At 32.9% G+C, this 26,492-nt stretch overlaps 3 protein-coding genes across 3 annotated transcripts; 1 reads left to right on the top strand and 2 right to left on the bottom strand.

The window, feature by feature from the left end:
* Positions 1-198: 198 nt before the first annotated feature.
* Positions 199-3,777, bottom strand: LOC110711608 (heat stress transcription factor A-5-like). The gene is made up of 2 exons (XM_021890016.1): positions 3,216-3,777; positions 199-1,661 (listed from the first exon to the last, which is right to left on the bottom strand). Exons 1-2 carry the CDS (start codon positions 3,627-3,629, stop codon positions 432-434), a joined length of 1,644 nt encoding a protein of 547 aa, XP_021745708.1. The 5' UTR covers positions 3,630-3,777; the 3' UTR covers positions 199-431.
* Positions 3,778-11,030: 7,253 nt separating this feature from the next.
* Positions 11,031-14,971, top strand: LOC110711501 (histidine protein methyltransferase 1 homolog). The gene is made up of 10 exons (XM_021889905.1): positions 11,031-11,049; positions 11,183-11,226; positions 11,307-11,441; positions 11,545-11,607; positions 12,447-12,513; positions 12,624-12,724; positions 13,335-13,379; positions 13,475-13,768; positions 13,859-13,961; positions 14,431-14,971. Exons 2-10 carry the CDS (start codon positions 11,209-11,211, stop codon positions 14,511-14,513), a joined length of 909 nt encoding a protein of 302 aa, XP_021745597.1. The 5' UTR covers positions 11,031-11,049; positions 11,183-11,208; the 3' UTR covers positions 14,514-14,971.
* A 4,586-nt stretch (positions 14,972-19,557) lies between these two features.
* Positions 19,558-24,493, bottom strand: LOC110711500 (selenium-binding protein 1-like). Its single transcript, XM_021889903.1, has 8 exons — positions 24,338-24,493; positions 24,059-24,231; positions 22,839-23,034; positions 22,217-22,444; positions 21,394-21,625; positions 21,203-21,310; positions 20,547-20,819; positions 19,558-20,040 (listed from the first exon to the last, which is right to left on the bottom strand). Exons 2-8 carry the CDS (start codon positions 24,225-24,227, stop codon positions 19,759-19,761), a joined length of 1,488 nt encoding a protein of 495 aa, XP_021745595.1. The 5' UTR covers positions 24,228-24,231; positions 24,338-24,493; the 3' UTR covers positions 19,558-19,758.
* Between the last annotated feature and the right edge of the window lie 1,999 nt (positions 24,494-26,492).

Below are 26,492 nucleotides of genomic sequence, written 5' to 3'. Positions count from 1 at the left end.
TTGAACCTTTCCATCTAGAGTGTTTATGGACGACTCTAGGGAACTTGGATAAAAATATGGCAAGCTTTTTCAGCTATTTGGCACATTCGATGATCAAAAACAGACTACAGAAATCTACATTTTAATTGGCATTCTAGAAAACAATAGCTAATGCATTGCAAGGTCTGCAACTAAAAGGCGTAAAGAGGAAAACAAGGATAAGCTAATTGCATGAGCAAGCCGAGCAACTAGCAGTAATCAAAAGAAACAATCAGATTTCAGCAGAATACTACTCATATTAGATTATTATTTACAAAATACAACATTTAATGTTTAGTTGATTCAACTTAAATTATGGTTGGCGTAGTTTAAATCGTATAGATCTGGATAATTTCAACAGAATGAAAACTGTTAATTGTCTATACAAATCCTATCATAATAAATGTAGCAGCTCAAAGAGTGAGCTTACCCAAATTCTTTGCATTTCTGGAAATTCCATGGCTTGACCCTCTGTCTTCTTGCTCATCACCAGGTAGAGCCCTATAACATGAAGAAGCCTCTTCAGTATCTGAAGCTCCAGGCCTTTCAGTCAAAAACTGCTCCCAGAAGTGGTCATTTACTCGGGCAGGTGCAGCAGGAGTAGGATCCTGGTTATGACTCCGAGTCTCTTGTGATGATGAGGAATTGGCAACATTACCAATTGGATGATTGCTTTTTGAAGCCACCCCCAGTCCATCTCTATTACTACCGCTGGCATCAAGTTTTGTCCCTTGAGATCCACTAGCATCCACGTCCATATGGGTTGCTCTACTTGAATAGGCATTTTGATTGAGTTGTACAGGGGAAGAAGCTAATGAAAGATTCAACTGGCAGCATATCACATCACATTCTTCTGCTGACACCATGTTTTGCTGCATAGACGGCAAACCTGAACATTCCTTTACTCCAACTTTGTCCGACAATGAAGCATCCATCTTAAATTCAAGGCATGTTCCAGCGTCTGACAAATCGAAAGTTTCTGTGGCAAATGGCAGCGTACATATACCCAATTCTGCATCTTTTGGGTCTGTCCCAGATGATCTACTTGTTGGACTTGCCCAGTCTTCATTTGAGCAATGTGTACTATTTGAGACCAAATTCATCTTAGAAACAGCTGTTGACAGCTCTAGTTTAAGTTTATTCGACAAATCTTGCTGATAAATACTAGCAACCTCTGGTCTGCAAAAGCTTTGGTTATCCCCAAAATTATTCTCCCCTGCTGGTAGAAAGTGATCGGATCGGGGCAACCGCCTCTTCTTGTTATATGCCATGAGGTCCATAGCATCTATTTTCTGAGAAAGATGTTCAACAAAAGCAGGATTTTGAACTGCTTTTTGCAAGTAGGTAATTAGCTTCTCTTGCCTTTTCTCCATATCGCAAAGTCGCAGCGTGACATCTTCAAGTTGAGACTTTGCCGCACAATGGTGCATATTGAAACCTGAAACTTTTGCATCAAGTTCATTTTTCTCACGACTGAGCTTTTCCATCTCTTCCTCAAATGCTACTCTTTCTGGATCTGGTGGAGGATGACTGTGGCTATGGACAGGCTTTCGCCGGTGGATATTTTTCAAGAGATGCTTCTTATCTTTTATAAAATCATCATTCGCAAATTCCCATTTTTCTGGGTCAATCTTCCGAAATCCCTGCCAAAAAAAAAATTAATGTTCCATGTTCAGTCCACCTGACATGATTATTAGCCTTAAACCAACCATATTCAGGCTCTTATTTTCAAACAAGCCCTTAATTTAACAAAGAAACTTGAAAGTTGAAATAACAAGGAGTAACAATGACCAACATCAATGTAATCGGAAGACACCTCCAGCAGTACACTATTACGAAATCACAGCAGCGCTAGGTCATTCACCTTGAGTGTAATGAATAACGATACTTCACAAGCAGATTCCAACTTTCTGAATCATGAATTTCACAATTTAAATCAAAGGTTGACATGTCAAATAAAAAGATGGGGATCATTATCAGGATTGACTACATCCAGATTTCAAATTAAACAGCTAAACAGCTCCTAAAATCCAAACATAGTCAACACAGACCCTAATGAGTAACAGTCAACTAATTTCACGGTCTAAGATATCCAGAATCTGTACAAGCAATCAAATTCTCATCACTCACAATCATAACGACCCATTTCTTAGCTCAGAATCTCAGATATACAAAACCACAAAAGGCTACGTTACATTTACCATATTCACAATTATATCAACCCATGTCTTAGCCCAGAATCTCAAATACACGAAAAACTAATTGTTAAAGAGCCTCTCATGAAGCTCATTCAAGGATCAAGCGAAAGCAGTGTAAACCCTATTAGCACAAAATGTAATATACGTAGTACTTAAAAATCTTGCACTACACCAACCACAAACCACCTACCAACCTACACTATCTTTGATTCAGTAATTGTTTCACAGAAGTTGTCTGAAACATTTGAAGCCAGGGGTGATTCAGTAATTGTTTCATAGAACTTGTCTGCATTTTGTCTAAACTTAATAGACATGACACATGAGGTGGGAAACTCTCTCGTACGGTTCTAAGGGAAGGAATTGACCCTCCTATTCAGACCAGGGAGAACAAGTCATTCGACAACTCAATCAATCAGGTGATCTTTTCCCCTACTACGGATCCCATACTGCCTCCCATAACTAAACATCCATAACACCAATTGCTACAGGAATACCGTTTAGAACAAAGTTTGGCGTTCAATCAGCCTATTAATTCCTGAACTAATCTTACAATCAAGCAAGTTCTTAAATTCGCATAGATAACCAAAAGTCCAGTACAATAACACAATCAACACTTCAACAACACCTATTTATATAAAAAACATCATAAAATTCATAAGAAATCGAATAAAAACTACAAATTTCCTCAAAAACGATTAAAAAACCTACGATTAAGCAAATTAATAAACATCATCCTAATAAACAGAACAAAAACTACAAAAGTCCTAAAAAAATGAATCAAAAATAAGATTAACGCAAATTAATTAACATCATCATAAGAAACAGAACAAAAACTACAAATTTCCTAAAGATAAATCAAAAACTAATATTAAGCAAATTAATTAACATCAACATAAGAAACAGAATAAACCTATCAAAATTCGACATAGTTGAATCAAAAACCTAAAATTAAGCAAATTAATCAAAGTAGAAAACGAAAAAAAATTGAGAGAAAATTACATAAGTGTTGAGCTGACGAATGAAACTGGAGAAATTGCTATGCTTGAAGTAAGTAGGAAGCAAAAGCCTAGCAAATTCAGGAGGATTCCAGACGATGAAACTAGTGTTGGAATCACTCCAAGATACGATCTCGTTGGTCGACGGATCGTCTACCATGTCGTATGTCTTCAACAGAAACGGCGCCGGACCTCCGCTACCACCGCCGCCATTGCCGGAAGTTGAGGTTTCCATGGCTGAAACTGTGGAAGGCCGAGGAGAGAGGAAGTGAGAGGAGGCGGAGAGAGAAAATGAAAAAGAGTGGTTGTTGAAGAAATTGTTTTCTTCTACTTTTTTTTTTTTTCCTTCTATTTTTATGTTCGAAGTTGTCGATTTTGACTTTTTTTTTTTTAAGACAAAATGGTGGATGTTATTCATGTTAAGTCAAAAGTCTTGATTTTTTTTGAATGCAAGATTGCAACGTTTACTTGAACTTTGAAGTTTTTGCCCTTGGCCATGGCTCCAATCAGTTTTTTTTTTTTTGACTCACTAGAATAATATTATCATTAATAAATAGACATACGACATTTATAATAATCTAATATATATAAATAAAGTAGACATTTTTCAAGAGCATTTGGCCCGCCACATAAGCAAAGGTATATTTTCGACCAATTAAAAATTATATTTTTATTTTATTTTGGAATTAAAAAATTTGTTTGCCACCTAAACAAAAGTGACGAATGAGATTTAAGAATTTTGCCACGTAAGTAAAATCAACGGATATTGATTTATTAGGATTTAATTTATTTAAAAAACTAAAAATTATCTCTTAAAGTAATCATCTTTAGATATAGGATTTATATACCTATTATTATAAGATAAATTTTGATAGTATTTATAATAAGAAATAAAAATTATTCCTTAACTATAATTAAATTAAAATTTGTGATATTTCCCATTATAAATTGACGCATCATATGACACCAACAAAATTTCGTATCAATACAAAACCAAACCAAGCAAATTTTGTGTCATTAATTTTGTGTCAGTTTTATAAGGTCATCAATGGCTGGGTAATTCTTAGCCTAATTATTAAAACCCATGTTTAAATGTATATTTGTGATTATTGCTTAAGTTGTGTTTATTTGGGATACTTAATGATTATATGTTTATGTTTTGTTTACTGAATTTTGTTTTTACATGCAGATCTAATTTAATCAGAGAATTATATTAAAGCAAAAATCTTTGGAATATCAAAGTACGAGTTTCTCGCCTGATGAACCTATTGGATGAGGAGGTATTATATCTTTATAAATCGTTTAATTTATTAAATCTTTTAATGAACCTTTTAGTTTTTATCAATTAATTTTATGATTAAAACAAATTTTTTGTGATTTCGGTAGCTTAATTAAGTCATAAAATTAACTTAATTTTTTATTTTTAATTACAGGGTGATTACGTTCATGCCTCAATTAAAGTCAACTTTGTTCTACAATTTTGTTCAAAATTGATTGAAGGAAAAGTTTACTCCATTAGATACTTTTCAGTCGTAAATAAGAAGCAAGCGACAACAAAATATTGATTCAATTTTCCAAAATACTATTGTTTGGCCGATTGGGGACGATGAAAAATTTCCAATGCATAGATTTAATTTTGTATAATTACAATTTTTAGATTAATTTCACATTATTATTCACTTTCTGGTAAATATTTTACTTTATTTTATAAGACTACAAAGATTAATTTTATATACATTTTATTTTTGCTAACAAGTTCAATTTATCCACTTTTATTAGATGAAAGAGATATGGGTGTGAACAAAGTTGGTGATCCTATCGATTTTTTTTTTATACAAATTTTTTTACATCGAATTATTACGTCTAATAACTATTATTTTTAATGTTCTTATTAAAATATTTATTAGGGAATAAATTACATAGATTAATAAAAAATTATCTTTAACAAACAATAGCAAAGTAATAAAAATATTATGAGTATGATCTAATTACAAAAATCATTTTTATGAGATTTTATGTATAAAAAATCGTGGGATATTAGGATTTAAATTATTAAAAAAAATAAAAATTATCTTATGAAATTAATGGTTTTATCTAAATACCCGATTAATAAGATGTTTTTTTTCAAAAAAAAATTTAAAACTTATAACGCAATAAAAAATTTTACCTTCTTCAAACATTTTATGTCTAAAAAATTGAAAAGACAGATAATTTGTTAGAGATCAAGATATCACAAGAAATATACAAAATGATATATATATTTGAGAGTTTAATTTCAAGTTTAAAAGGCAACGAATAATGATTTAGGATTTAAATTATTTTAAAAATAAAAAATTACTATATTTTCATATTAAAGATCTTATCCTAATATGTAATCAATGAAATATCATATTTACATTTTTTTTTGAAAGATATCATATTATTGTCATATAACTAAAAACAATGAATAAAATACAAAACAACAATAAATTAAGTCGCATTATAAATTACATTAAAAAATTATACTTTTGTAATTGGCAATATCATTTTAATTAAATTATTATTTGTTTTTTTTTGTCTGAAATTATTAAATTTTTAAATAAATCAAATAATTATAAAAAAAAAAACTTAGAGTATATAGGAAAATATCTTTTCTTGAGATATATGTATGAGAAATCGTGCATCACACGGGCTTTCATCTAGTAATAATAAAGATTAGATGGAATCTCGTGCATTCATCTAAGATTTTAAATTATTTGATTTATTGTATATAATAATTTCAGACAAAATTACAAAAGTTTAATATTTATTTTTTTACTATAATTTATAATGAATTTATTAAATATAAATAAATTGTAAATATGATATTTTTTCCGTTATATAAAATCTTTAATGTGAAATAATAAATTTTTAATAATTTAAATCCTAAATCACTATTCATTGTTTTACCATATCTTTTATTTCGATAGAATCACCAACCTCGTTTGATATAAATTAAAATCCTATGTTTAAATAGAAATACTATTCATTGTTTTAAAAATATTGGTAAACGTAGAAATACTAATTTAAACATAGGATTTAAAAAATTAAGCTAAAAATTACCCGACCATTGATGACCAAAAATTAACACAAAATTCGCTTGACGGGGTTTTTTTATTGATACAAAATTTTCTTTGTGTCAATTTATAATGGTAGGTATCACAAATTTTAATTTAATTATAATTAACGAACAATTTGTATTTCTTATCATAAATACTATCAAAATTTATCTTATAATGATAGGTATCAAACTTTATTATAAGCGTTTATCACTTAGATATTTCTTAGTATATTTTTTTGGATTTCTTATACTCGTAGTATTGAATTAATAAATTTATCTTTCCTATATTTTTACTTTATTTTTTCATTAGAATAACTTAATTCGTGGATTATAATCTACGTGGCATTAAAATTTTAGATGTATCAAATCTAATTCTTTACTTATCTAGGTGGCAACATAATTTTTTAATTCAAAAATAAAATACAAATCTTTCTTCTTATTGGTCGAAATAAGTATATTACGGTTTTTTCATCTAATATTTTTAATTATTTGATTTATTTTATTTAATAATTTCAGACAAAATTACAAGTTTAATATTTTTTTAACTATAATTTATAATGAATTTATTAAATATAAATAAATTGTAAATATGAAATTTTTTCCGTTATATAAAATCTTTAATGTGAAATGATAAATTTATAATAATTTAAATCCTAAATCATTATTCATTGTTTTACCATATCTTTTATTTTGATAGAATCACCAACCTCGTCCACAACCATCCTACTACATAATGGATAAATTAAACCGTGAAATGTTAGCCAAACTGAAATTGATATAAATTAAATCTTTACATTTATATAAAATAAATCAATATATTTACCAATAAATGAAAATTTGTTGCGATATAAAATCAAATCTATGCATTAGAATTTTTTCATCATCTCCAAAAATAACCAAAGCCAATAAATAAATTCAATGTAACTAATAATTACAAATATAAATTTAAACATAAGATTTTATAAATTACCCGGACATTAATGACCTAAAACTAACACAAATTACTAACACAAAATTCGCTTGATGGGGTTTTGTATTGATACGAAATTATTTGTGTCGTATGATGTGTTAGATCTGCATGTAAAAAAACATTTAGTAAATAAAACATAAACATATAATCATTGAGTATCCCAAATTAATACAATGTAAGTATTAATTAGAAATACTAAATTAAACATAGGATTTTAAAAATTAAGCTAAAAATTACCCAACCATTGATGACCAAAAATTAACACTCGTAGCATTGAATTAATAAATCTTTTCCTATATTTTTACCCGACCATTTATTATAAGCGTTTATCAATTAAATATTTTTTTTCGGATTTCTTATACTCTTAGTATTGAATTAATAAATCTTTTCCTATATTTTTACTTTATTTGTTTTCATTAAAATAATTTAATTCGTGGGTTAGAATATACGTGACCTTAAAATTTTAGATATATCAAATCTAATTCGTTACTTTTACCTAGGTGGCAACATAATTTTTTAATTCAAAAATAAAATACAAATCTTTCTTCTTATTGGTCGAAATAAGTATATTTCAAACGTGGCGCTCCGAATGCTCTCCAAAAATGCATACTTTATTTATATATATTAGATTTGTAAATCACAGATATAAAGAATATAACATAACTTTTACCATCAAAATCATTACTATTTTGCATATCGGGCATAGCTCACGCTCCACCGCTTCAAACTTGACGCGAGTAGTGATTTTCGATGTCTTTGCATCTTTCCAAGAAGATATCTTCGCAATCTGCGCTGATGTGTTTGATCGTAGAGTTGATGACGAACCCTAAACCTATATGAATTAAAATCACCTTCTCAATTATTATTAAAACCCTAAAATAAAATTCTCATCCATAGATGAGAATCAAAATCCCAAAAAAGTGGGACAAACTCTCACAAAAGGAGTATATGAATAATGTTTAAATATTGATTAAGTATTGATATAATTTTTTTTAAAGTGCTCGATTTATCTCGAACGAAAATTAAGCAAGGTAGAATCTTAATTTTTTTTTTTTAATCATCAGAGTATATGAATAGTGTTTAAATTATGATTGAGGCTATTGAGCTATAGGTAATCACTTAAATTTTCGAATTGATAATTTTTATTTTTATTTTTTGGGGGTGTGATAAGGAGATCATTAGCAACTATATATCTTTTTTCTTACAAAAATAAAAGCAAGATTTATTATCCGAGCTTTTTAAAGGTACTCTTTGTTTCTAAAATACTATAAATTTTCCTCTTTTCAGTTTAGAGGTGAAGTGGATTGTTCAACCACCCAAATGCCCTCCTTGGATGTCGTGGAGTCATGCAAAACACCCCGAACTCTCCTTTTTTTGTCCAAAAAAGTCGTTAAATTTCCAAAACCAAAGGCCTCCATGCTTTCGGACCAATTTCGGATAACTTTTCCAAAATTGAAGAGAGTATGTGGGTTATCCCTCAAGGTCATTTACGTAAGTTTGGAGCTGAGCCAAAACAAATCTCTCAGTAGGGCTATAATAAAGTCATGAGAATGAGTATTGTTTAATACATGGCTATTTCGGAGTTATATTGCATTGGTAGTGAAATTTACAAAAGATGCATGGTTCTAAATACCAATTTGATATCCCGAGATCCTATTAAGAAGGTGTCCTTCATTAGATTATCAATCATACCCACACTCAATAGTTACCAAGTTACCATACCATTATGTTGTTATTGATACATGCATGTATTACTATACAATATACATGAGTTGTTTATCTTCTACGGAGTATAAAATATATAAAACTCATTATACGTCCTACTTATTACTAGCTAGGTACGTAGGTACCACGCCACTTAGCTTATAAGGAAATGACGAACTTCGAATAATTGGAACATACTAAATTGCTAAGTGAAAATTTCATATGGATTTGATGATCATAAAATAAAAAGTTAATCTTACTAATATTACACACAAATAAGGAGTACATCATAATATCATATAACTAGCTAGTACAAAGACTACAAACTAAGTTACACATAATAGCTGGGCATTCTTTATTAGAATTGAAACTCATCTCACAAAAGCATAGCAACAAAGTTTAGCCATATATCTTACATAAAACCTCATATAAATAATGAGTTTTATGAACAATGATCATCATAATGATGGTGGCCGTGGTGATGGTGGTGATGGCCGTCGTGATGACCATGGTGATGGTGGCCATGGTGGTGATGATCATCATAATGACCGTGATGGTGATGATGATCGTGATCATAATAATCATGGTGATGACCATAACCATGGTGCCCTCCATGATGATAGTCTCCATAACCATATGGGTTACCACCATAGCCATATGAGCCTTGCCATGGTGATGTGAGTTGATGCCCATATCCCCATCCCCATGTCATATTTCACAATGTAAATATAATTAATTGCTTGTAATTTGGAGTAAGAAATGAAAATAATGTGGAATTTAATCTAATTTTTTTGGTGTGTAGGAAATATACTTGTCTAGTGTACGGTATTCATAAAGAGTATGTAGGTGCATGCTTGAGATAATCGATCATATCAAGAATATTATTTTTGGTGTTATGTGTTATTCCCTCCATATTACTTTATTTCCAAAGTGGTTAGTGAAACTATAAAGTATTGGATTCATCTACTTGATTAAAAAAAAAAATCTTTATTCCTAATTTTGGTTACATGTCTCATATTAATTAAAAAAAAATACATAAGAATCTATGCTTATATAAATTAGTGGAAGTGGAAGAAGAATAAGTTCAAGCCGCAAACATCTGGATAGAGTTTGTACTTTGTAGTGATAAAAATTAATTAATACAAGTATTTTTTAATAAAAGCATATTAAATTTGTATATTCACATTAGAAATGGTTGTGTATGAATGGCTATGATGGATATTGCTTGTATTTGATATATTTAATTAAGCCATTAATTTACTACAAGTACTTAATTCCTACCAATTAAATTTTTTTTTAACGAAATATATTCCACGTTAAAGTTTTAAATTGTGTATCATAAAAAGTCAATTTTGGTTTATTAAAGAGAGGCCTTGTATTACAAATTCAAAGCAATTGTAGATGCGTTTTTTTGCTATAATTCCATGAAATGTTGAGGGTATATATGGAGTAATTCTGTCATGTTATGACTCTCCATCAATTGCAACAAAGTTTTTTTTGAGAAGAATTTGATTCTTTGAGTTTGTAATGAATGGTTGTACAACACTTTAGTCACTTAAAAACTTTTTACCTACTAATTGGACCAAAAATCTAATCATAAAATTCCCCTAAAAATATCACACTAGTAAAGGTATAATGAAGTCGACAAAGATCATGTAACGTAATTACACATAGAACATACTAGTATTGGGTTTTTTTGTAAATGAAAAAAAGAAAGAGAATTTAGGAGACAATTGTTAGTAATTAAAAAGTGAAATAGTTGATTTTTTAAAGATAAATTTTGAATTCAATACCATACAACTGGTACAAATAGTTAACATGTAATTATATTTGCACAGACTAGTTAGCTACGAAGTAGATGATAAAGTAGTGATTAAAACATGAGATAAAATTGTTTTCTCTAGTACTTGATTCGGAGGTGACTAAGGTCCATGGTGAATTTTGTCACATTGCCTTTTGATCTACAATTAAAATACGGTCTCCGTCTTTAAAAGAACTTCATATTCTGCACCCGAATTAAAACATTCTACACTGTATGCTGCTATCCGTAACCGTATCCATATCCGAATTCATATCCGTATAGAGGTAATTAAAGGATTGGATTAGATTAGAGCATAGTAATGGGCTGTCTACCTCTCCAATACAATTAGCCCATAATTTGTAAAGCCATAATTTTTAGACTTTATATAGCTTACACATTACAATCTCTCTGTTTCAGCTGTGTTTTTCCGGTGAACTGCAAAAATGGCGGCAAATTCCGAGGTTAGCTATCCTACTAATCATCTTTTAAATTTTCTCTTTTATTGTTTCTGTAATCACTATTGTTTTCTTATTGCAAATAGAATACAGGGGTTAGATCGTTTCAGCTTTTTCAATCAGCTGATGAGAGCAGGAATAAACCCAATAATGGAGGATTAGGGTTTTTGAATTTCCCAGAAACCCCTCTTCCCCCTTGTGTAGAAGTACTCCCTTCTGAGGTTTGTCAATTTTACTTTATGATTATAATTTTTTGTGAATTTTTAGCTATTTTTTGGGCATTTTTGGTTGGTAATTTTGTTGGTTGTTTTTTTGATGATTTAGGTTTCTGCTTCTGTTAAGTATACTGTGGAGAAGGTTGATTTGGGGGTTGTTACTTTGCTCAAGGTAATTTTTTTTACTGAATTGTATAATTTGTAGAAATTGGAGTGTGGAAATTTATAAAAAATAATAGCACTGATCGACACATGATTTTGTTATGCATTCAGAAATTGATACTGGAAAGTGTTGGAAACTTAATGTTAAAAGCTGTATAAAAAGATGTATAGCCTAGTGATTTGGCATTTTAATTAAAAGGATATACTCAATTTACATTCTTTTCATGAACTTATGTTGAAGAATTTTGTAGGACATACTATTGTGAGACACGCGGAGGCAGTTAGTACCGGACTAGTAGGCGAAAAGGGGAAGAAATAGTTAGATAGTTTTCGGATAACCTTGTTTCTAAGCAATGGTTTGGGTAGGAGCTTTTCTTGATGTTGAATTCATTACGACGATAATGTGTTTGAAAACTTGAAAGGCACTTAAATCACATTTGTAAGGATGATGGCAGAGAACTTATAGAACCCTTGATCAATCAACTTTGAAACTGATGCAATCCTTTTGTAATTTATTTTAGAAATCTGTTTCAATTAATTCTATTAATGAACCATACATGTCTAAGCTTTAACCTTTGACATGTTCCAAAATGATTGTACTAAGGTCTTACATACAAACTTAAAATTGTTTATAATATTATTTAATTAAAGGCTGTATCTTAATTTCATTTGTTGAGAAGATATTTTCTTCTTCTTTCTTGGATAATAAAAGCCTTACATATTCTTTTCCTTAACTTGCTTTTGACTTGTAGAATGGGAAGTGGGGAAGGGTCTGGGTAGAAAACTGAATTTGACATGTTGATTTGAAGTGCAATAAAGTTTGAACATTTTCTTAAAAAAATTTTACAGGGTCGGGTGAGTACACAAGAGGTTTTTGCATTGCCAAACTCTGATTTAGTTCCTGGAAAATATGAAGGTGTGCAATGTTATTTACTTTATGGTAATCCTGTGACGCTTATATTATGATTTACCATGCCGTTATTTACTAACTAGCAATTGGTGTTATGAATTATATATGGAGGACAGGAGGCCTTAAACTCTGGGAAGGCTCGCTTGATTTGGTGAAAACTCTCCATTCAGAGATTCAAAAAGGGGATTTATCATTTGAAGGGAAGAGAGTCTTAGAGGTGGGCTTTTAATTTTCAGGTGATTAGTTTTGTTTGTGATTTTGTAATGATGAGAAACAAAGAATGCCAAGGTTGGCTTTCTCTGGGGGTGGAAGTTCTAGCCTTTATATAGGTTTCACTTGGATCATCTTCAGTTGTGCTCTAATTATTATCTATAGTTGCATAGTCAATGGTAACCCATGACTCTAGATTATTGCCTTGGGGACTCAGGAAGATGCTCCTTTCCACTTTCCGTCTAAAATTTCCACTTGCCTAAAGAGGACGTCATGGATTTTGGCAAGCAACCTTGTGTATGACCTCCTTTGAGGTTGTCATGTGTAAGTTTGGCTTGCATTATGTGGTAACAGTGCATAGCTTTTGGCCCTTCATGATGGTATGGGTAATGCCTTGACCTTGATTGTAGCCTATAGGCAATAGGTATGTGCTGATGATGCCTTAGCCATATCCAATGTGAACAATTGTACAGCTCGAAGTGACATCTAGATATGTTGAGATAAAGAATTATCTTTTCAATTGGTTTTTCAATGACAATTGAATTCAGCTGATTTTTTTTTTTAATCTTCATTTCTTCCATGCTTTTTAGTAACAGTGTAACCTTTGTTGTTTGTAGCTTGGATGTGGCCATGGGCTTCCTGGAATTTTTGCCTCCCTCAAGGTGAGCACGTCACTGTCTCACTGCTAACTGTTCATTCGTTGCCCCCCTCCCTGCTCCCTCTCATTTGCTCAGCTGTTCAAATTTATTCGTGTCAGGGTGCAGGTTCCATTCATTTTCAGGATTTCAATTTAGAGGTCTTAAAATGTCTCACTCTTCCAAACGTGAATGCAAATCTTCCGTCAGGAACTAGTATTGCTGATAATTGTGAAATTCGTTATTTTGCTGGTGATTGGAGAGAAGTGGATCGAATTCTTCCACATGCTCACCCAGACAGTATTAATGCCACATCGTCTGATGACAATCCAAATACAGGATATGATATGATTTTAATGGCTGAGACTGTTTATTCTATCTCCACTCTACAGAGCCTTTACAATCTTATTAAAAAAGTATGTAGTTAGTGTTTCTCTTTTGTATTTGCATTTTGCAGGATAAAGTTGTTTTTTCAAGACTAAACAGAATATGTACTACCCCTGCAGTGTGTCAGCCATCCACACGGTGTTATCTATTTTTCTGCAAAGAAGCATTATTTTGGAGTAGGTGGAGGATCAAGGCAATTCGTATCTATTGTGGAGAAAGACGGTAGGTTTTTTGGTTGTATGCCATATGATGCTCAGCATTGTCTTTCGTATTATTGAGAGATTAAGGCATTAGGCATAAATAGAGGGTTATTTATGCTGTCTGTGATAGAAAAATGTCATGAAGTATGTTTTTCCACGTTTTCTATTGTAGTATTGTTTGGTGGATTTAATGAATGCTTGCTACATCTTTTATAGTTAAGATTACTTAAAAATGCTATAGTGATTAAGAACTGTGTATAGAGAGACTATGTAAGAGAAATTCGGAGTTATAGAGAGAGATAGTAAGAGAGAGATTAATATGGGATGGCCAATATGTGATTATGTGCATAGTAATATGGGACAAAGGGAGATTTTGGCTTTTTATTCACAACTTACCACGGAGTATCAAGAAATTTACTGCAGAGATTCTGTGGTTTGCCATCTCTGACCTGCGGTTGGTTGGCTTAATTTGTTGCTGACTGATGTTGCAGGTATGATGTTAGCCAGCTTAATTGCTGAAGTGGCTGATGGCTCATCAAATCTCAGAGAAGTTTGGAAACTATCTTGCAAGTGAGCATACAATTTGAGTATTTCAGTTTGATGCTGGAACTAACCCTCATAAACGACTGGACCAAGTGATCAACTATTGAGAAGAAAGAATTGAGGGGATCTAATCCTTGTGGCTGTTGCTTTCTGGTTTTGCTGCAAAAACATTCTTGAAGCATGCTAATAGTTCTGATCTTTGTTGTCAACATGTATGCCTTATATGATACGTCTTTTTTATTGAAGGGCCTTTCTTTTTGTTCCTGCCATGTAGGTGTAATACAAATGTTCAGGAACTGTTTGAGCTTATAAATTGGAGTTTTTATAAGTTGAATGGGGTTATGTTTCCGAAGTTCCCTTCAGTTTTTTTACTCATATTCTTTACCAGAACAGAACAATCTTAGAGGTAGAGAATTTATCAGTAAGCATTGTTACTTGTATTTTTTTTTGAAGGGAAACGAAGAGTCTAGATTTTACCTGACTCAAAAACCTGATTAGAACCTCCTTAAAATCTTAGGTTTGAACACAATTTTGCCCATAGTAAGAAGAAATATATGAAAAATAGTTTGAGCCAAAAATGACCTGAAAATGGATCGTGTACTATTGTACTACAACAACAATCGAAGCCTTGTCCCAAACAAAATAATGATCTCGTATTGAACCCAGATATAACTGACTCAAAACCAGTCTGACCAGCTGATTTGACAGCAATGGTTAACACTTGAGTCTAAGTAAGCAAAAACGTAGTAAAAGCAAATATGGACTGCACAACTGATAACCAATATATTTTAGAAAATTTTCCTTCTGTGATAAATACACAAGTAGCAGCAAATATGAAGAAGGTACAGTGCTAAGTGTCTGATCTACATCGATAATACTTAGAGCAGCCTCTGTGGTACGGATTGGCTGCAGGACCAAGACATTCAGAATTGCTGGAATAAGCCTGGCCCCTAGGACCGCCACAGGCAGGTTGATTTCTGTTCATAGCACCATACGAGATGTACTTCCTCCCTTCAAGAATCCTCCGAGCTATTTCCGACACCATCAACATCACATTCTCTTCCTGGCATACGGCTATTGAACCATTACACTGCAAGTATGCTTCAGTATCCGTTTTGGCACCATGAACGTGGAGCAGGAGAATGATGAATATAAAAAACAAGCAGCATGTAAGTTTTCTCATTGCTTTGTATTCCAATTTTCTTTTCCCTTTTGAGCTGTTTATTTATGCACTCCCATCATTTCCTCTTAGAGAGCACTATATAAGTGTTATACTCACCTTTATATTGTAAAGGTGACAAAGTGGAAAGCCAACTTTAGGCATGCACTTTGATGGACCGCACTTCACCTACTTGCTCTAATTACAAAGCACATTGGTTTTTGCACGTTTAGCAGCTCAGAATGATTAGCTTTAGTCAAATAATATGATTTATAATTTTCACTAAGATATGCTTTGCATAATGGTTGCCTACCAAGGAGGGAAAACATGATCTGCTTAATGATTGGTTTTGACTTATGGTGTAGCATAAGGGCCCGATTTTGGTAAACCAGCACCAAATCACGTCTTAGATCTGTTGGTCTACATGACATGGATATGCAACAAGTTCGGAAAAATTCTTTCTATCAATCTCATATTGGTGGCTCACTTTTGGATCATGTAGCCGATCCCACTTATGGAATTAAGGCTTTGATTAATTGATTGAATCTCATATTGATGGCTAAATGTAGCGGTGGGCTGTGCTTGAGCCACTGGGTGGCACGGTTGATGAGTGATGAGGCCACAATAGTCGTTTTGGACCACTTGACCCCTTAGCATTTCATTCTGCGGTCTTCTGTTAAGCTTCATGTCATCCCTCGTGCTGACATGACCCACTGCCACCTTTATTGATGGTCAAATCGGCTGCTTGCCCTGTCTATTATGAACCAGCCCTGTCAATGGCAGGCTGGGCCATGCTCAGCTTGTTTTCGTGGCGGGTTGAATCAGGTCATGATAATCTAGGTGTACATATTTGCAGCTTAGTTGATGAAGTTCATTGAACACCAAAAATATAAAATCTAGGAAATCTAACACCTCAGATCTAGGTCATACGCTTATATCATCTGCTTCACAAGTTAGTTCAGATTGATGCAGTCCATATATGAGACAAATTAGATACACGCACCGAAGAAGTCAAAGCACACATCGGACAGTTAAACAAAACTTGAAGTCTAGGACACCTTAAATTATACTGACAAATTGAAACAATTGTACACAACAAACTGCATCAGTTCAGACTTCTGAGTCTGACAAAGCATAGCCTTGTTTTATTTGCTTCATGACTAGACATGTTAAGAAACTTGAAGAGTGATTATGGAAACTTTATTCATCTCCTGCAACGTGCACCTATGATTATTTTCTAGATCGGGGCTTGGGTTTACCCCTGGCTGCCCTATCATATTTCAGTACTCCATAGCTGATGTACGTGGCTCGTGTGGAATAAGCAGGGATTGGAAGTGTTGTTGATTGTTCATCATCGTTGGAGTCATCATCACTGGAGTTGTCACTGGACTCATCACTTGTCCAGCTCTTCTTTCCATGATGTTGCATACTATCATTATAGCGGTAGCCTTTCATTGTTTTGTGGGTTGTGTGTGAATTTACTCGGTTTAGAGATTGGTGTTTCTGCTATTAAGTGAGAAGATGTACTCTTAAATAGGCCAAACACATTCTGAATAAGAAGTATAATTATTTACAAGTTGCAGAAACACTGAATCTGAATCTATTCCCCAAACAAATTAGGATATGTAGATATAATGTATTGATTATGGGTATCTCACAACTTTTCTAGTGGCAAAAAGAACATGTGATTTTGATTTGAGTAAACTAAGGATCAAATAATCTTGTTGATCATCGTGATGAAGCCTGCATAAAAGTGACCTGCTTCTTGATTAAGGCATGAGTTTTTTTTAAAGGCATCGGAATAGTGTTGGTCAGAAAACTGAAGTTATGATGCTTAATCCGTCTACAAATTATAAACCAGCAACATACCGGAAAATCTGTCTTGTATATAGGCTCACTTAGAACTTGGTGTAACCAATGCTATATTGGGTGCATGCTCATTTCATTTGCTCGTTTGTGGTTACTTTTTGCTCGTTCAAATGAGTACTAAAATAGTCTTGGTGCATCTAGCTAGCTCAAGGTGAAACTAGAAATAACAGAGTTTGTGTTCAACATTTGTTACAAGAATTTTAGTCACGAAATCTTGCAAAGCAGATTAATTATTGGTGGACGAGGGAATATATCATTCAGCCTCTTTAAACAAATTCATATCCAATCCCTAAAGAAGAATCTTATTCCCCTTTCGATCTATCCCTAAAGGTTCTGTATTTGTCCTTGAGGTCAATAAGCATGGTTTAACATTAGAGGCCAAATATTCTATTTATAGAGCATCAACTCCCTCAAGTTGAGTAATCAAAAGGGTCTGAAACATCAGCCCATAACGAATCAAATTTCAGTTAGGCAAATACCCAACTCCTCTTTTTTTTTTTTTTTTTTTTTTTTTTTTTTTTCCTGAACATTTTATATTTTGAAAGCATGAAATGGAGGTAAATATGAATAGGTCTTTAATTAGTTATCGATATACTCCGTGTTTGATAGATCTTGCACTGTATTACTTCAGAATCCTCTAAAACATGGCTTAGTATTATTTATGACATTAGTATGCATTGTGATAGACACTAGCTAGTAAAAAAACAGCCATGAAAGAAACTGAAATCAGCTATAGTCCTCATTTTTCGGCCTCCTGCAGTCCTGTTGTTAATCAACCCCTGCACCTGTGACACTTAGAGTGGCCACGACGCCAGGTATTTGCAGGCTGAAGAGGACCATGACTTCCCTGGGGTGACTGTGCCTGATCACCCTTCAGAGCATTAAAACTGATGTAGTTTTTCTGCTCAGCAAACATCGTCTCTTGCTCGACTTCAGTGTGTCTGCCGTTGTGGAACTGCTCGTAGTCATACTCGTTGTACTGCACCTCAGTGGAACTACTGTCATAATCTTGGTTTGTGTATGGCCTGTAGTTTTGATAGTACTCCATAGCTTTGATTTTGTTATAAATCTGTTTTCTATGGTTTGTATTTTAAAATGAGAAGTGATTGTTATCATCATTCTCTTAAATAGGCATTATCCAAGCAAAAGGTTACAGAAGATTGTGGGTATTGGTCACTTTCATAGCGCACTGAATAAATTCCTAGGACACTAGTAGGATGGTTGATAATGTTAAGAATGGTGTCTTTTATTTTTGTGGTCAATTCAAGAAAATAACCAAGAGTTTAGGTCAACTAAGGTCATCATCTCAACATGTATAATCAAGTCTTGGACTGTGGTACTCCAGAGTCTAGACTTAGTATCTCATCTTGTCTGCATCATTGTCTTTTGTGACCCTCTATAGGAAGAAAGACGTGGTATAAAACTGGTCACTCATGCTGTCATGCAATTTCTTACAGAACCTATAATAAGTTAATCAGGCAAATAAATGGTGAAAGTGTGAAACCCATTTTAACATACTGTATAAATCTGTAGTCCTGCCCTGTTAAGTCACTGGTATAATACAGTTATGAAAACTGCTAGCAATAAAAATATACTTTAGTGTAACAAATATGAAGCAATTGGCTTCTTAAAGAACTGGATTCACGGCCTTTTGTCAATTATCAGCTTTTTATCCTTTAAACTCGACAATTAGCTTATCAGTTCCTGGCAAATTTGTTCGTAAAAAACACCATTCATCACAGTAATCATCAAGACTGATACTACTGGTGTCAACTCACATCCTGTGCTGGATGTGATAGAGGTCAGAGGATAAGATGCCAATATACCATTCCTCAAAGGCTAAACCTCTTGTGTGCGGACAGGATTCGGTCTTTTTTCTTCTTATAATGGCGTGTAAGTTTAGTAAGCGTGTGTATGATCAACTTCTTTACGGCAAATTATATCTTACATCTTGGGGCACCACACACGTGACATTGGCCACGGATATGTTTTGTTCAAATTTAGTGCCTATTCATTAGGAGCATCACGCGCATGGTGCTCTTTAATGGAAAACATAATACATGTACATAAAATGGAAACATTTGAAACCAGCATTTCAATAGTTTTAACAAATAAAAATAAGTTTTAACATTAATATCTAATGTTAATCCCACAGTACAACAGAAGTATCTGCAGCATAATTCAGATATTTCCAGTACTTGCTAAATTTATTCAGCATGAACTCTTATTTGCTGAGCAGTTTGTCTGCTCAAACCCATATATCTGAAGTGCAGTCACCACCAGGGTATCTCATTTCATGGGCAAGGGAAGGACCATCAGGTTCCAAGCCAAAATCTACGAAGAAGTTGGGATTTATAGCAAGGCCGCCTTTCTCAGTGTCGACGTCTATTTGCAACATGTGAGATCCTTGTTCCTTTAGTTCAGGATAGAATTGATTGTCCCATGTACTAAAGAGGGAATTGGTCACATAAAGACGCTTCCCATCTAAACTTAACTGTATCATCTGAGGCCCACCTCTCAGTCTCTTGCCCTGCAAAATATAGAACAGTGAGCTTTTGGTTTTAAGGCAATAAGATCTAAAGGGCTTGAAATAAAATGTCATTATAACATGAGAAGTCACAGATTTGTTCAAGGGTACGTAGTACTCCATTAGCTTAATACAAGCTTAAGGACCTACACAATCACAAACCTAACCTAAATCAAGCGTATTATGTCTGCCTAAGACACTATTCAGATTCAATTCATGGGAGTATGGGACTAATCCAAGTTGTTCAGATAGTTCAAGTTTAAAGATCCCCTATATATCATTCTTCCCATTTTGACCAATTTTGCCTCATCAAAAGACTCTAAATGAGATGAACAATATGAAACAGAAGGACTAAAATTTGTCAGACCTAATTCAAGCAGTATTAAGCCAGCAGTACAAATAGGTAAGTTTAAAGACCTAAGATTCCATGGTATGTTTTCAGTACGGTAAGTTGTTAGCCTAATTCAAGCATAGCTAAATGAGGACCGAAGATTACACAAAGATATTACCTGAACTTCTGGAACATCAACCTGATAAGTTGAACCATCTTCAGCAACTGCTGTAACAGGACTTCCCTTCCGAATAAGACCTCCAACCCACAATTGGCCAGTCAAAACAGGGTTTTTGGGATCCTCAATGTTATACTGTCGAATATCACCATGAAGCCAGTTCGAGAAGTATATAAACCGGTCATCTAGGGAGATTAAAAAGTCAGTTATCAACCCAGGCATCTCAGGCAGAACCCAATTTTGCACCTGTATTGACTTTACAGATGCTGCAACCTGAAAAGCAAAACATGCATTAAAACTTGTTAAGCTGAAGGAATTAGTAAAAAAAAAAAAAAAAACAAAGAAGTCAAAGGAAATTAAGATCACTTTCTCATGTTTGGTTGGATTTTGAGAGGCAGGGTGAAATTTAAGGATGTGTTTCATTTTTGATAGTCTGATTTTACTGTCTCACCAACTTGTGCTTAGACCAAAACGAAGAAAACCACAATTATAGAGTGAAACAAAATGATAGGCAATGTAAATGGTAATTTACTCCTTCATTCTTACTACCTTTTCTTCCCTTCAAATTTCTCATATCTCAGAAAACCAATTAATTTGGTCTTCTTTTTTTATTACCAAATACGAATTCATGCAACTTGGCAGAAAGCATGGCATACCTCATGGCTCCAAGATTCATCTGGGTTCTTGTAAAACCGAACCATGTTACTTGATAGTGCACTCCCAACAAAACCAGTAGCTTTAGAAGGGTCGTGAAGGAACCGTATCTGTTTATTTACAGGACACGTATAAGCAAAGAAGCACAATTCCATTAATTAAACAAGAATTTCACAAATTGTTCTCAACCCACCTCCAAGGGTAGAAGTCCAGTATTGCCAAGATCCAATGTCTGTTTCAATTCACCGTCAGGCCAGCTATATACAAATAGGTGTCTTCCATATAGGCCCTCAGACACGTGCTGAGGGTTAAAACCTTTGGAAAAAGCCGAAGGGGCTCCCCATGATGAGCTAATCATTGTCTTATGCCGCGGTTGGTACCAGAAATCATAGCCAAATGTTGGACTATGTCCTGGCTTTTCCCACCTGACATAATGAAAATCCATCAAGGAGGACTAAGCAACTAAAATTTACTCAAGGTAGTTTGCTAGAGACATACAATCAATCAATCAATCAAAGCCTTAATCCCATAAGTGGGGTCGGCTACACGAACCAAATTTGCTAGAAACATACAATATAAGTATAAGGGTCTGTTCACTTCAGCTTATTTCAGTTCAATTCAGCTCCAATCAGTTCAGTTCAATTCAGCTCCTAATTTCCTTCTCTCATAAAATATTCATTTCAGCTCAGCTCCAATCAGTTCAGTTCAGCTCAGTAAATGTGAACATGCCCTAAAACCAGGGTATGAACCGCAGCTTCAGACTCGGCATAATTACAAAAGTTTGCAAGCTTATGGCCCTAATGGAGTATCTAAAACCATGATTGAGTGTCGAGTATAACACACTCAATATTTGAGGTGAAATGAAGAAATCAAATTAGCGACTGAATAAAACAGAAGTAACGTAAAATACTAGAAGTCAATATGATGACCTTCTATGCAAGGAATATGATATCAAAAGCTACAGAGGTGCATCATGCAACAGCAGATATAAAAAAAAAACAGCAATTTCTTTTTACCTTCCTTTTACATTAAAGTCATTGTCAAGTAAGAGAAACCCATTTCCCTCAGCTTTTCCATCGCCGCCACCAAGGCATGAGATAAGGATGTCACCAGAGGCAAGGCAATGAGAAGTGTGGGGGTAAGCTAATCCAGTCTTCGCCAAGATATCTTCAGGCTCAACAGCTTTGTGCAACGAGGGGGCCTTTGGATTCTTTTTCGTATCTACAATGTAAACTCTTCCTGATCTGCAATAACAGAATAAGAGAGATCTCATCAAACAAGTCAATATTTAATGGTTAAATCTGATAAATCCATATGCACCCTTCACTTGAAAATTTAGATCAAATGTTACTTTAGCACAAGAGTCAATCTTCTTAACCGATTTACATAATCAGACCATCAGATCATGTATCCGAAACTTCAATGCATGAAGCAAAAAATCAATCATGGAGAGTAACATTACTAGCATCAACAAAACAGAAGCTAATCCACTGGATAAACAGAAGGTAGCATCGATAATTCTGACCAATGGTTAAGTAAAAGCTTCTGATAATTTGAACGATGACTATAATATCAAAAGCTAGATTTTCCAATTGACAACATGATGAAATTGAGGAATATATGAGTAACAAGCCTTACATTAAAGAGGGGAGCACGAGAAAACGTCTGTCAGCGGATGAGTCTCCATGGCAAGAGCTGCAGGAATTCCACCCTGAATGATGCAATTCATCCCCCAAATGAGGAACAAACAATCGATGGATAACTTTTGAATAAGTAGGAGAGTTAGGATCCACATCAACTGTGGCTAGGTAATCAGGCTTCTCTCTCCCAGTTCCTGCAGATACCAGGTAACCTTAATGTTACACCAGCACATGTTACAAGACCAAATTGGATTCTACACAAAATAAAGCAGCAACTGAACTCATATTCAGGAAACAGTCATAGAAAATTTGTGATATTGCCTAATTTCTACACTTAGCAAGGACTTTTTGGCAGAATTTAGCTTGAGATTCACATTTCATATTCGAAGCAGATTGCTACTTTGGCTAATCAATTACACAGCTCAATTTCCCAACAAAAAAAAAATCATAGCTGATACCTGTATTCCCCACTCTTATAATAAAAGCAAGTCTTTGGTGATATTACAATACACTGACTTATTGTAAAACATCAAACATTGACTCTAGGAAAAAGTAAGAAGTCACCGAGAAATCACCCCCTCCCTCCCTCTTAATCTCATAGTCACCTAATGTGAGACTATCTCGTACAAGATTTTGTTAAATCCCAAGGTTTAACAATTTGTTCACGCCTCGTTCACCTTGTCCATCTTTGAGACACACTCCTCAGAAAATAAAAAATTTCGGCACCAAATTAAAATATCACATTTCTCATTAAAAATTTAAAACCCATCTCATAGACAACACTAAAATCAAAACTCTCCCCTGTGTTGTATTCTTACATCAATTCAGTTCACTATTTCCCAACCTTAATCAATCATTAACATTCACAGATAGCAAAAATAAAATCCTTTTTTAAAATTTCACAATTCCCATCAAAACCCATCTCATAGACAACACTAAAATTCAAACACTCCCTTGAGTTGAATTCATACATCAATTCAGTTCATCATTTCCCAACCTTAATCAATCATTACCCTTCACCCCAAAAAAAAAATCATCCCTTTTTTTTCCTATTGCATGCAAAATAAGATTTTCAAAATATCTATCAACAAAAATGATTGCATGATTATCTATGAACTAAAAGATTGCATAATGATCTATGAACTAAAGGTAAAAAGGCAGATTTATAAACAGTAAAGATCGAATCTTTTATTAGTTTTTTGGGTGCAAGGGTTTTACCAGTATATACACAAGTAACATAAAGCAGAGATTCACTGGGCCCAGCCATGGCTTCCAAAGGAGTAGCATAACCTGGGCCTTTGCCATGACAGCAAGCACTTCCACCATTACTATCCACCTTCTTCTCTAATTCTCCATGCATAATCACTTCTACATCAACACCAGCCATTTTTCTGCAAAATTCACCCAAAACAAAGTTTGATTAGAAAAGAAAAAAACTGGGAAATTGACAATTTTTAATCTAAAAATCAAAGGAACAAAAGAATCAAAAAAACCCACCAAGAAAAGATGATTAATTTGATTAGAAGAGTAAGTAAATGTCTTTGATTTTATCGGATCACTGAAATAACATGGGAGTATAAATACAAAAAAGAACTGGGGTTTGTTATATATAATGCCAAAGTGTGTCCAAATACCGTGACATAATAAATTATAGAATTCTGTACCAGGTTCATGGGAATTTATGGTAACCATTAAATATTAATGGACTTTTCTAAATTTTAGTGATAAGATTTAATTTGCCTAATTTACCATTATCTTGATAGATACATATTGATCTTCACCTGGCCTTGTATTAATTAGTCTAAGATTTGGATCATTTTTAGTTTATTATTTTAATTAATTTTGGCTCCATGTCATGATGAGTTGGGTTGTCAGATTGGATAATCTCTATTCAAGATAGACCAATGTGGATATTTTTTTTACAGCCAATAAAAGAGCATGCATGAACTATTTTTCAGCTTATAAATATAATAAAGTATGAGAATCGATTATGGAATTTATCGTATTGATCTTGTGCAAATGGTACGTTCTATGCAGCTGATTTCAGCTGTAAATTTATTTGAAATAATCTCTACTACCTAAGACAATAATAAGTGATAAAAAGTTGTAGAAAATTGATTTAAATAAGTTATTGTCAGATTTTGAAAATTTATATTCGTATAAAAATAATGGAGTGACACTATATTAAATCAAGGAAAAGTAATCCAAACACATAGTCATCACTAATTCACTATTGTTATTTTAATTTTTTAAACAAAAGTGGATGTTAATAAACATCTATACTTAAGTTTTAGGGTGATATCTAATACTTGGAATTGAACCTCAACTACATTATTAAACACACCTCAAATTCTTTGATGAAGATGAATTTTCATCAAGTTATTATAAGACAGATTAAAGTTACCTTAAAAGTTAATAAAGTTATCCTTATATGCTACAAAAATTATCATTTTTATAACATAAATTTTACCCTTAAAAAATACTTATAATGTTTTAGATTAATCAAATTAGGCTTCATAGCATATATACATTAGATATTACACATTAAAATACAATCAAACTCATTAAAAATTTACAGTTACCCCTAAAAAGATTAAATTTATCATAAAAAGTTTAAAGTTACCCTTAAATTGACCGTTTTACAATAAAATTAACGAAACCATGTCTTATACAAAATTTATTTACTCACAACTCTCTCCATACTAAAAAAAAAATATTAAAATAAGTAAATAAATATACAAATTTCCAATAATAAGTGGGGGGAAAATCAAAATATACACAAAGAAATTACTCTCTAATCTATAACGAGTATAGTATTAAACCAATATAGAATACATTTTTATGTACTTGTTTTTAGCAAAATTAATTCATTTGTTAAAACAATAATTGTTTCGTACACCCGGGTGTACCATGCGCATGGTACACCCGGAAGAACATCACCCTATGAATAAAAGAACATTACCTATAAATAGAAGAACATTACATATAAATAAAAAGAACATTGCCTATAAATAAAAGAACATTACATATAAATAAAAGAACATTACTTATAAATAAAAAAAAATAATAGTTATAAATATTTATTATACATTACAAACGAACATATAGTACATCAAAAAGAAAGTTACATATAAATAAAGAACATTACATACATACAATAAAAGAACATAACTTAAAAATAAAATAACATTACATATAAGTATAAAAGAACATTATCTTTCTGAAAAAGAACGTTACATATAAATAATGGAACGTTACATAAAAGAACCCAAATGATGAACAACAATGGTAGTGTAAAAAATTCAAACAATCAAGTAATTTCATGATAATAAAATTTTATATGAACAACAAACATCATTACAAAACTCAAAATATAGGTTAAAATAACAAGCAAAGAGATAGTTCACTATTGAAGCACAACCTAGGGTTTCATATTCATGAAATAGAACAAAGATGAACAAAGAAAGAGAAGTCATACTTTAAATGAGTAGAATACCCTTGTAAAGTGAATTAATAGTGGAAATCAAGAAAGTGGAACACTCAATTGCAAGTTTTTTTAGCCAAAATAAAAAATACCTAAAATTCTCAAATCATGAAAAATCTGAAAATTTGGTTGTGAAATTCGAATTTTAGAGTGTAAAATCTAGTATAA

Source organism: Chenopodium quinoa, unplaced genomic scaffold, assembly GCF_001683475.1.
Source record: "Chenopodium quinoa cultivar QQ74 unplaced genomic scaffold, ASM168347v1, whole genome shotgun sequence".
NCBI lineage: Eukaryota > Viridiplantae > Streptophyta > Magnoliopsida > Caryophyllales > Amaranthaceae > Chenopodium > Chenopodium quinoa.
Note: the sequence above shows the minus strand (reverse complement) of the source record. Positions and strands in the feature narration are given on the sequence as shown.

What these genes read in the sequence shown, in the direction of transcription:
- LOC110711608 (XM_021890016.1), bottom strand. Translation starts at nt 3,629, where the DNA reads ATGAATAACATCCACCATTTTGTCTTAAAAAAAAAAAAGTCAAAATCG. An exon ending in TTCGTCAGCTCAACACTTAT is followed by an intron (nt 1,662 to 3,215) that starts GTAATTTTCTCT and finishes TTTTTTTGGCAG; the next exon opens with GGATTTCGGAAGATTGACCC.
- LOC110711500 (XM_021889903.1), bottom strand. Translation starts at nt 24,227, where the DNA reads ATGGCTGGTGTTGATGTAGAAGTGATTATGCATGGAGAATTAGAGAAG. An exon ending in CTCGTGCTCCCCTCTTTAAT is followed by an intron (nt 22,445 to 22,838) that starts GTAAGGCTTGTT and finishes CTGTTATTGCAG; the next exon opens with ATCAGGAAGAGTTTACATTG. An exon ending in TTGATGTTCCAGAAGTTCAG is followed by an intron (nt 20,041 to 20,546) that starts GTAATATCTTTG and finishes TATATTTTGCAG; the next exon opens with GGCAAGAGACTGAGAGGTGG.
- LOC110711501 (XM_021889905.1), top strand. An exon ending in TTTACAATCTTATTAAAAAA is followed by an intron (nt 13,769 to 13,858) that starts GTATGTAGTTAG and finishes CTACCCCTGCAG; the next exon opens with TGTGTCAGCCATCCACACGG. An exon ending in ATCTATTGTGGAGAAAGACG is followed by an intron (nt 13,962 to 14,430) that starts GTAGGTTTTTTG and finishes CTGATGTTGCAG; the next exon opens with GTATGATGTTAGCCAGCTTA.